General features: G+C 37.5%; 1 protein-coding gene across 3 annotated transcripts in view; it reads right to left on the bottom strand.

Annotated features, from left to right (window-relative positions):
- Positions 1-7,022: 7,022 nt before the first annotated feature.
- The window catches only part of epg5 (ectopic P-granules autophagy protein 5 homolog (C. elegans)), a 35,656-nt gene continuing 30,556 nt past the window's right edge, over positions 7,023-12,122 (bottom strand). The window contains exons 42-45 of one of the 3 annotated variants that reach the window (XM_072664533.1): positions 11,773-11,992; positions 11,374-11,589; positions 10,543-10,657; positions 7,023-9,020 (exon numbers count right to left, since the gene is read on the bottom strand). In XM_072664533.1, the coding sequence (XP_072520634.1) occupies positions 8,838-9,020; positions 10,543-10,657; positions 11,374-11,589; positions 11,773-11,992 (734 nt within the window). In that variant the 3' untranslated portion in view covers positions 7,023-8,837. Of the gene's footprint in view, positions 9,021-10,542; positions 10,658-11,373; positions 11,590-11,772; positions 11,993-12,122 lie in introns of those variants that run through there. The other 2 variants (XM_072664534.1, XM_072664535.1) reach the window with 2 other exon arrangements.

Raw genomic sequence — 12,122 nt, 5'->3', positions numbered from 1 at the left:
CATCTGATTTGAGGGGGGTACATTCTCTGCAATCTCAGCTGCAAATGCTGCATTACCTGTGTGCAAAGTGTGAATGTGATTTCAAATATTTCTGGATATGCAGCACAGTCTGACCAGTCACCAAACGTTTGGTGTTTGTGCATTATGGTGGTTCACACCAGAATGTGCAACATAAAAAACTGTCAAATATTTTCCATAACCCCTCCACTCTGACATCCAGACAGGAATAATATTTATTAAATTAAATTTTATTACAACTTTTAATTGAATTTTATTAAACAATAGCTTAAACTGTTACATGTAATAATACATTAACATCCACAATTATGGAAGAAATATTGCCCCTTTTTTCTTTAAATATATTTAGCATTCATTGACTTTTAAAATGCTGATAGTTTCACTGATATGACATTTGTCAAAACAGCTACAGTGCAGTGTGTACAACACAACTAACAACTTACTGACATGAAACAACACTAACAACTAAACAAGAAACATGTCAAAGAAAACATTTAATGTACACCACTCAAAAAAATAAAGGAACACTCAAATAACACATCCTAGATCTGAATGAATGAAATATTCTAATTGAATACTTTGTTTTGTACTGTTCTTGTGCTGACAACAAAATCACACAAAAATCATCAATGGAAATCAAATTTATTAACCAATGGAGGCCTGGATTTGAAGTCACACACAAAATGAAAGTGGAAAAACACACTACAGGCTGATCCAACTTTGATGTAATGTCCTTCAAACAAGTCAAAATGAGGCTCAGTATTGTGTGTGGCCTCCATGTGCCTGTATGACCTCCATACGAAACCTGGGCATGCTCCTGATGAGGATCTCCTCCCAGACCTGGGCTAAAGCATCCGCCAACTCCTGGACAGTCTGTGGTGCAACGTGACATTGGTGGATGGAGCGAGCCATGATGTCCCAGATTTGCTCAATCGGATTCAGGTCTGGGGAACGGGCGGGCCAGTCCATAGCTTCAATGCCGTCATCTTGCAGGAACTGTTGACACACTCCAGCCACATGAGGTCTAGCATTGTCCTGCATTAGGAGGAACCCAGGGCCAACCGCACCAGCATATGGTCTCACGAAGGGGTCTGAGGATCTCATCTCGGTACCTAATGGCAGTCAGGCTACCTCTGGCGAGCACATGGAGGGCTGTGCAGCCCTCCAAAGAAATGCCACCCCACACCATTACTGACCCACTGCCAAACCGGTCATGCTGAAGGATATTGCAGGCAGCAGATCGCTCTCCACGGCATCTCCAGACTCTGTCACATCTGTCACATGTGCTCAGTGTGAACCTGCTTTCATCTGTGAAGAGCACAGGGCGCCAGTGGCCAATTTGCCAATCCTTGTGTTCTCTGGCAAATGCCAAGTGCCAAGTGCAAATGCAAATGCTCATATCCAATGAGGAGGACAGCGAGTACAGAGAACTTATTCAGGACTTTGTGGACTGGTGTCTGCAGAACCACCTTCAGATAAACGCTGGAAAGACCAAAGAACTGGTGGTGGATTTCCGCAGGTGCAGACACCCCCCTCCATCAGTGAACATCCAGGGTATGAACATTGAGTGTGTGGACTCTTATAAATACCTGGGTGTTCATCTGAACAACAAACTGGACTGGTCAGTCAACACTGCTGCACTCTACAAGAAAGGCCAGAGCAGACTCTACCTGCTGAGGAGATTGAGGTCCTTTGGAGTGCAGGGAGCACTGCTGAGGATGTTCTTCGACACAGTGGTGGCATCTGCCATCTTTTATGGAGTGGTCTGCTGGGGCAGTAGCATCTCGACGGCAGATAAGAAGAGACTGGACAAACTCATAAAGAGGGCCGGCTCTGTCCTGGGGTGCTTCTTAGACCCAGTGCAGGTGGTGGGAGACAGGAGCTGCCAAGCTGGCATCCATGCTGGAGAACAGCTCCCACCCCATGCATGAGACTCTGGCAGCACTGGGCAGCTCCTTTAGTGACAGGCTGCTTCACCCCAAGTGTGTGAAGGAGCGGTATCGCAGGTCCTTCCTTCCTGCTGCCATCAGACTGCACAACCAGCACTGCTCCCAGCGGACCACATACACACACACTTAACTACACACACATGTTCATGTTCAGGGAATACTATGTGCAATACCCCCCCCCCCCCATGTGCAATTAAGAGTCTTTTGCTGTAAATAATATTGTTATTGCTCTTTTAATTTTTAATTCTTATTTATATTGTGTATATAGTGTAAATTATTTATCTAAATTTTTGTAACTGAGTGTCTTGCTATCCCTTTCTGCTGTTACACTGGGAATTTCCCCACTGCGGGACTAATAAAGGACTATCTTATCTTATCTAAGTGTGGGTTTCAAGTCACTTGTGTGGGTTGTAGAGTCCGTCTCATGCTACCACGAGTGTGAAAGCACCACCAACATTCAAGAGTTTAAAACATCAGCCAGAAAGCATAGGTACTGAGAAGTGGTCTGTGGTCCCCACCTTCAGAACCACTCCTTTATTGAGTGTGTCTTGCTAATGGCCAATAATTTCCACCTGTTGTCTATTCCATTTGCACAACAGCATGTGAAATTGATTGTCAATTAGTGTTGCTTCCTAAGTGGACAGTTTGATTTCACAGAAGTTTGATTTACTTGATTTACTTTACTTTGAGTTATACTGTGTTGTTTAAGTGTTCCCTTAGCAATGTACATTGCTTATACACCCTGCCTTCATAAATCTGAAGCCAAACATTTGCTTACCTTTTTTGTAAAATTCTAGGTGGCAGGTACAAATTTTGTTTTTTATTTTGATACTGTGATTTATAAAGCACTGTTTTTGAGCTTGGTAAAGTTACCTTGATTTTGAATATTCAGTAAATATTCATGTTTCACCCCTCATAGGTTTTTAAGACTTTACGCTGCAAGAAGTGAATGAGTAGAAATGTGAGTTTTTGAGGTTTGAGATAAACCTGTGAAATATTGCTTTTGTTCAACTAAACTACAATTTTGTTGTGGATTATTTAAGTATTTTTCTTTCCTTAAAACCAAATAAAATAAAACAATAAAACCAGTTTTTTGTTACCCCATTGTGTATTTTTGGGGTGTTGAATTAACATTAAATGAAACTGCAAATATCCAGGCACAGTGAGGTATAGCGGGTTTTAAATGTATATTTAAATAGTATTATATAGTATTGAAAGTATTGGGTAGTACTGAAATACATGTAGCACGTGAGTGATAAGGGTACAAAAATGCAGTAACTGTAATCCATTACAGTTACAGTGGAAAAAGTCAATAATTCAATTATAGGTACATTTAAGAATAGGGATGTTAATCACATGGCCTGATAAAGGTTCTAATTCATGTTAACAACAGTGACTATTTGAACCACACTGACTCTGACCTATAGACATAAACAGTGATACAGTTAAACTCCACAGTAGAACCACTCAACATCTCTATTTCAGATGGGGGTGAGACAACAGAGAGTCAGACTCAAAAGCTTTCATTCAGTGTCCACATCAATTTCTTATTTAATACTTAGAAAAAAATAATGCTAAAATGCCAAACCTACTTGCACCCTCAGGCCTTCTTTAGCTGGGCTACTTACTTAGCACAATTTTTTCTTTTCAACTCTGGAACTCTCTTCCTCCACAGTCCAATTTTCTCTCCTTGGTCAAATCTAGATCTCAAACATCTCTCATGTTTCTTACTCAAACCTAAACTATCCCTACATTAGGTCTTGTCCATGAATAGTACGGTCTATTTATATGCATTATTGTCTGTAATGCTCTATGTCCTGGCAGTTGTATGCATCTTTGAGTTCTTGAAAAGCACTTGATAAGCATAATAATAATAATAATAATAATAAGTTTTAAATATAATCATATGAAAAGAGCATTTAATTTAATGTTATTTATTCCATTTAATGTTATCTGGGACTCCAAAATGAAATGATATATAAATGTAAAGACATGACAAGGCAGACAGTGGAGGAGGTGTTAAAAAATGTTGACGTCCTTGCTTATGTAAAGAGACAGATCCTAAATTCTGTCTCGCAGTCATGTTCTTTCTATCTGTAGCAGCATTTCAAATTAAATCTTGTATTGGCAACTGCTGACTTCATTGAATGTTGTCAGTGTATGTCTAAGCAGAAAGGTTGCTTATGCTTTGACAATTTCTGCAATTTGGTTATGAACATATGTTTTAGTTCACACTGCTGCCATCCAATGGATGTTCACAGAATCTTCCCCAAGCGTACAGAACGTACAGAGGACCTACACTGGCCTCTTGTATTAAGCAGCCAGCAGAAGCAATGTGTTTGAATGTTTGGGTCTCACATGTTGAAGGTTGTTCAACAGATTCCTGCCAAGCTGTCCATTTTAATGTGTGCTGTGGAGCTGAGTCAAAAGAGAGGCAAAGTGGGATTCACTGCGCTATAAACAGCGCAACAGCGGAGAGGCCAGAACTCGTACTTTTCAGTATATGTATCACACCCTCCCATCTGCTGTCTGGCTACCCTGACAGCATTCTCCCAGCACTGCCTGTCAAGCCGGAGATAGCCATAGCAACAGCTGAGCAGAGAGGAGGGAGGGAGAGCAAGTCTGTATCAGTCACACAGTGTTCCAAGTGCAAGACTACTAACTTATATTTACAGATGAGGATGTAAGTGAGACTGCTAAGCATTCCAATGTTTCCCAAAAAACAGTTACATGCTACGGAGTTCAATTCTGATGTCCTTGACCTTAAGTTAAAGAGCCTGTATGCCAAGTTTTTAGTATTTTTCTCTTTTCATTTTCTTACTGTTTCTTATTGCTGTACAGTTGTGGTCAAACATTTACATACACCCATTCTGGACATAGATGGAAATATTGGGTGTTAAATTACTTAACTAGTTTAAGTAGAATTAAGTAGAATTTAACTAGGGTAGAGTGTACAAAATATAACTTTATTGAGTAATACAAATAATTAATTTATTTGTATAGTGCTTTTTACAACTGATTTCGCAAAGTAACTTTATAGGAATCAACAGTGGCATTCCATTTCTTGCTGTTTGTTTAATTGGAAGATTCATCATTTACAAACTTATCATGTATGGCTATGTAGAATTTCAACCACTACAGAGTGGATTTTTTTATAAATGAGATTCCTATATAGGTATGAACAAAGTTGTTAGGCCAAAGCCTTTTTTCTAAGATGTTGGAAACAAATGGTTGATTAGAAATATATTTGTAATTAGACAATACACTAGGACCAACATTTATTAAATTTTTTGCTCAAGGATTCAATTATAACTTTTTTGATCCAATTTCTGTACCAATTTTTTTTTAAGATTGGTGAAGTTAAGTTTGTACCACAAGTTCATATGAAATTAGGTATATCTAGGGTATGATTATAATAATGTGAAGGCCCTGTCACATTTTGGGTAATGCACACAGAGTCTAGAATTTATGTAAAAGCATTTTAGTGGATATGAAATATGAACACTTGTGCTTTTGTAGGTTGTACATTAATTCTGCCCCAACAAAACAGTTTAGATAAAATGTGCTGCTTATTAATATGTAAAATAAAATAAAGAAGCCAAATAACTTTATAGTAGCAGTTTTGTATAATGAGACTTATTTAGTTTAGGTTCTGAATGCGCTCTTCAGTGCTGGTTTAAAAATGGGCACACGGTTCTCTCACAGGGTCTCCCGCATGGCATTGTCTGTTTTTGTGATAAAACATGTTTTTGGAGAGCAGAAAGTTGTGGGTTCTTCCTAGTGAAAGAACTCATTTCGCTGAACAGTCGTGTAGTGTGCAAACGACAATGACTAAAAGATACGCATTCAAAAAGAATGTTTTTAAATATCTTATAATATTATCTATAATATTAACCATTTACTTACATTTGGAAATTCTGCCTAGAATATGTTTAACAATTGTGTTATCCTCATGAGACACAAAAAAAGTATATAAATATAATAAGATACTACAGGTACAGGCTGATTTGGCTTGATTTTGGAGTTGGTGAATGGAGAATGATATGTTTTAAAACCAGACTGTAGTTTCTATAACGTACTAGAATTTGAAATGCATTCATTTATCTGTTTCTGTATACCGTATTCCATGATTTTTGATAACGTAGCAATAATTAAGACTGGTCTATAATTTTCTGGGTCATGGTGACTGTCTTGAGCTATTCACTTTCTTCATGTTTGACGATTGTGTTTTTTGCATACAGCTGAAAGTTCATAGATTTTGCTGATAAACCTAATTTTCTAATTGATTGCAACTGTATATTTAAATTTCAGTCCAATAATTCATCAACCTAAAAAAAAACAAAAAAAAAAACATAAGTGTTTTAGTGTTTAGTGAATCCACTTTTCTCTTTTCAGGAGACTCTTATTCAGTTCTGCAGAAATCTGTAGGAAGACTTTTATACACACAAATTTCAGTTTAGATATTGGAGCATTTTCTGTTTCTATCAAGTAATCCCAGACACATGATGTGATTCCAGACAATGATGTGGAGGTCTGGACTGGTCAGTCTATTGTTTTAAGTGTTGTTTATCTGAGTGGAGTGTTGGTTGGTGGGTTGTTAGGACCAACCATTTTTTCCTTTTTCTGCTTCAGTTCCTAATGCAAGTAGATTCATATATCTAATCTTGTCAGAAATATTCATTCAAAAATAACAATTGAAAGGTTTACTGGAAATTATTCAAACATTTAACGGTTTCTAAATTCTACAGAGTGTGGAAAACTGATGCTAAATTAGAATAGACTCAATATGCACTCTCAAATAACTTCATGTACAACTATCTATTCTAATGCACATATCTAATAGAAATGCTGAGACATTACAAGCAAAACCCAAACGGTCATCATAAGGAGTAAAACAGACACTTTGTTCTTTTCAATTGTGTATTGTACACATCGGTAGAGGTGGCCTAAGACTATTTGCATTCACATTAGCAGTGTACAAATTGGTGATGACACTTTGTTAGTGTAAGAACTGAACCAGAATAATGGCACAATACAAAAAAAGCCACATGCTGCAACACTGCAAGCATATTTTAAGGCAAGAAAGAATACATTTCCAGACATTTCAGAGCCCCAGATGTTGTAAGGGCTTCATTTAAATGGTTTTCAATTAATTCATAACACCAGGTTCACTCCACTGAACCCACCACTAGAGTTTCTCCTCTGCAGCTCTCTTTAAATATGATACCATTCTCCAAAGCAAATATAAAATTGACAAAAGTGCAACAGTGTAATTGTAAAATGCACATCCTAGTTTTCCAGTTCTCAAAAAAATAATAGTAATAATAAAAAAGCCTATGAAAATACTGAGACAAAAAAATAAAACAAACAGTAGCCTTGTGGTGTGTGATGGAGCACATTTCTTAAAAGTCTAAACGTGGTAATTTATAATTGCTGAATGAACATTTGACTGCATGAAATAAGCATGTATTTGATTACCCAGTCACACCACCTTAAAGTGCAAGCTTAAATATTAGCATGAAGATCTAGGAGGAAGGGAGCAAAGAATTATAGGCCATTTTAGATCCTTTACATAAAGAGAAGGGATAAACAACTGTCTTAACCTTTATGCAAGGCAATGTAGAAATATTTAATTTTGAAGCATTTCTACTGGTCCATTCATGTGTCCACTGAAATGTCAGACACAAAGAACAACTGCCAGATTCAAATTGTCAAAATGTGCAAAATTGGATATTCAAGATTTTGTCGTGCTGAACAGACAAATAGGAATAGTTCAAAATGAACTGATGGATTAACTTAGTATAACCCCCCTTTCCCCCCCAATCTCCTGCAAAGTTGTCTCCTTTAAAATCTGAAGACCCGAGATTTGTTCAAACAGTGAAGATATGCTATCCATGAATGTTCATCATGATTGTGTGGAGATGCATAAAATATCAAATGGACATGATGTATCACTGAACCCAGATGCAGTTCATCAGTCAAGACACTTCTTTATTTGACAACAGATGTTAGTCCAGTGTTTGTTAGCAATGTTAGCCTGTCACCTATCGTTTTTTGCACATTTTGTATATATTTATTGCATGTATTTATATAAATGTATGTTTATAGATTAAAGTAAGTCATTCTGTGCTCTGGATGCATTTTGAAAGCTGAGGACTGAGAGACTTTTCTGGGTGTGGATTTACATGGATGCTGATAGTCTAGTATATCAAATGTCGTTTGATCAACTGTATCTGGGGTGAGTGTTGAATCATGTTAACCCCTTTTTTCCCCCCAAAGTGTTCCTTTAAACCAAAGCCCATAAAACCTTTAAAATACTACATTAATATGACCAACTGATATTATATATATATATATATATATATATATATATATATATATATATATATATATATATAATTTTTTTTTGTACCATCTTGATCAATATTGATTGGGGTTCCTATACTTGCCACATTTACACTTTTCGTTTGCCATTTATTAGGCCAAAAACAATGGGAAGACAGGAACAACATGAAGAGATATTTGTAAATGTTATGTATAGGAAACAAACAAAAGAAGGAAGAAAAAAACTAGAAGGGGAGAGAGAGCGAGAAAGAGCAAATCACAGCATACACACGTGCTGGTTGATACTTGGCTTGTAAGTACACTGCAGCTTTAAAAATTTTAAGATGTTCTCTTTGCCATTTCTTCCATTAAATATTAGAGGATATTTAAGATTTCAAAGGTTCCATGTAACGCAATCACAACAAAAATTACCCATTGATTTGTTGTCCTGAACAAAGACCTCTTTTAGGTTGCCACGCTCATTCTTTGTGTCTTCACCAAAGCATCCTTAGCAAAGCTCTAGTGACATCTGTGATTCAGGCCTTACTAGCGAATGATGTCCAGGTAATGGAGGTCAGCGTAGAGGGAGTTGATGAGCAGGGATAAAAGGTGGTTGCTGTCACGAAGACAATGGCCAGGGTACCTAATGAACTGACAGGCTTGGCTCAAAGACTGCTGCAGCTCTGAGTACTGCTTATTGCCGGGCATGGCCTCCAGCACTGCCAAGGCCTGAAGACACAAAATAGGTGATTACTTGTCCTGTCCTGTGCTTGATATGAGGTATACAGAATAATACCAGATGTAATGGAAAACCTTGACTTAAAAAGAAACCTATACAATGTTAGTATGTAATGTTAGCTTGATTTAAGGCATGTAATAAAGTTCTCCTAATGCATTTATAGACATTGGAATCAAAAGAGTTTTATGTGTTTGAACAGTTCAGTTTATTTAATTTGCTGGACAAAATGTTTATTTTTATTACTGATCCTGGACTGAATTCCCTGAAACATTCAAATGCATACCCTCTAAAAAGGATTCTTTAACACAACCAAACACAACCAAATTTCACAAGCGTTCCAGCCAGCATGCCAAGGTAAGCTCAATCTATGGCGAGTTCTAATGACACACAGGAGCTAGGAGAGCAAGATATCGCTGCAAGATACTTTGATTTTAGATGCTACTCTAAAGTTTACCATGAAGAAAAATTAATTGCATAAAAAAAAACTGAAATTGTGAATGTTATGTAGCATGCGTTCATATAAGCACTGGACATCCTTATATTCATCTATACACTAAAGTTTTGGTAATTAAATCGTACCCTCTTATACGATCTGAGGACCCTAATGTTGACTGTCGTCCGACACTGATCCGATCAAATTTTTTGTATTTATGCATATAATACAGTCCCACAACTTAGTTAAAAGCATTAATAAACACTAGTAAAATCACATTTTTAGTGAACAGTTTATATTATGAGACATTTTACACTGATTGCTTTTGTTTGGTAGCAACTTTTTAAAAACGTTTACATTTCATAGTGTATTAATTATTTTATTGCTGACCATTCAGCTCCCATTTCCTTTAAAAAGCAACAGTCAAATCATGTGTGTGTATAATGGTACACACTTTGAACTGACAGCTGTTGCTGTTTGTCAAGTAGTAATTTGTTTAAACAGCAAAAACACAGTGGTTCTTCTGTGTGCTGTTTGTTGTGGCTGCATTATGTTTACAGTAAGGCTCTGAGGTAAGCTAACCTACAGTCTTACCTGACCTGACCTTTTCGTTCCATCTTGCCACCTACCCTAAACATAGTTCATTTTGGTGAACAATTTTTTTATTTTTTTTTAACTGGTAAATGTTTAAATATTTAAATAGTTAAATTAGAGGACAACTTCAGCCTTTGATTTTACATCATAGCACTTTGTTCACCTATGTTTAGGGTAGTTTTCAAGTTCCTCACAGCAGCAGACAACAGCTCAGAATCATGTCTGTTAATGGTGCCAAGAGGATGCCAGAGAGCTTTCGCTACAACAAAACTCCAGGGTTACCCCGATCACTAGTTACTGGCAGGGGTGTGGACATCCCTAATACTTACAGTGCCCTAAACAGCAACAAGTATGCAGAAAAAAAGGATTTGGTCACTACTGACTCCTCGTTATGAAAACTATGTGGCCAAAATAACACGATTTAAGCCAGTATACTTTTTCCACTTTCTTTCCTGAATTCAGGTCTCAGGAGATCATGCACTTACCTGTTGGGCTTTAGGGGACAGCTGCAGCTCTGTGCCTGGGTGAATGCGTAACTGGTTTTCTGAAGGCACCTGCACCAGGAGGAATGCTGACATGCTACGAGCAACAACTCGAAATCTGCAATATATATATAGAGCAAGTTGCCTTGTTTATTCCACATTACAGCTTCATGCTTCAGAACTCTTGTGTAAAGATTTTATTGCATGTGGCGATAGAAAACATGAGTCTGTCATTTTCAACAGTTTCAAACTCACATATTGACAGATCTTCGCAGAAGGTGTAAAACTAACATACCTTGTGGGAAAAGTAGTGCAAAGACTAACCTAATTCACACAGAGTACATCACTCAGCACAGCCCAACACCGTAAGTATTAGGACACAGCACAACTAGCAACAGCTATTGGTCCATCTTTATATATGACACTGCTCTGGTGCATCAGTGGAGAAAGTTTGTCTCCTTTATTTTCTTTTTAGCTGACTGTGATCCAGTCTGTGAATTATATATATAATCGTATAATATATAAATAGTGTTAGATAAATAATAAAGCAAAATATGACAATGCCAGTCATAATGGAACTTAATTGCAACCATTTTTATGGTTATACAATTGTTAGTAATGTATGTTTACATATTAGCAATATATACACTACTAAAAATGTTTTTTAGTTTAAAAAAAAAATTATTTAATACAAAATTAAGATTATTAAAGATAATGCCTTTTGCTTTGAGATGGGTATAGGGAAATCAGATGGCACTGAGGTTGTGCTTGTTGTACACATTTGGCATCCAGCCATATGATACATGATAATGATCATAAAGAACCTTCTCTCACCTATTAGAGAGCGAGGATTTCTTTCCCAGGCCAATAGCTCCAAGGATGCCAGAATTGAGTCTCTCCTCTCCCAGCTGAACAAGGCTGTTCTGAAAGGCCATCAAAGAGAGTACCAGAGTGTCCAGTTCACAAGGGTCACCCTGATCCACTTGAACCTGCAGCAGGTGCAAGGCTTTGTGCCACCACAGGAACAGCTTGGCTTCGTCTACCGGACTGCTGTAGTTACATTGAAACAGTTACTATGTATATTGCTTGCAAGGCAATTGTTCCAAAGGAATAACGTGACACAGAGGTCCTAAATCTATAAACAAATAGTGAAAAATGCTGACAACAAATCATTCAGAGCAAACGGGTTAAGTGCATCAACAATGGTACAAATCTGGTCTTGTTTTCAATTACCTGGGAAAGGCTTGGTTGATCCAGGAATTGAGCAGCACAAGAGTTCTCTTCTCGTTGAGCAGGGTCTGATCCATGTTGAGTTTCTGAAGAATGAACACATAGAGGGTGAGGTAGCTGCCCAATGCCAGGCTCTCTTGGATAAAGTCCTCCACTGTCAGCTCAGGAACCTGGAGAGAGACCAGGATGGGCCCCCAGCCCGAGTACTGGTCCACACAACCTCCTGAAAGAGAAACATTCACAGGAACAAAGCAAATTCATCTATATTTCAATTGTACAGTATTCAGAGAGTTGTTTTTTGTTTCCTGGCATGAGCTAAATAGTTTTAAAGATTTAAAGAGCCTTCATGTCTC

Source organism: Salminus brasiliensis, chromosome 20 (assembly GCF_030463535.1).
Source record: "Salminus brasiliensis chromosome 20, fSalBra1.hap2, whole genome shotgun sequence".
Lineage (NCBI taxonomy): Eukaryota > Metazoa > Chordata > Actinopteri > Characiformes > Bryconidae > Salminus > Salminus brasiliensis.
This window is presented reverse-complemented; position numbering and strand designations above follow the sequence as displayed.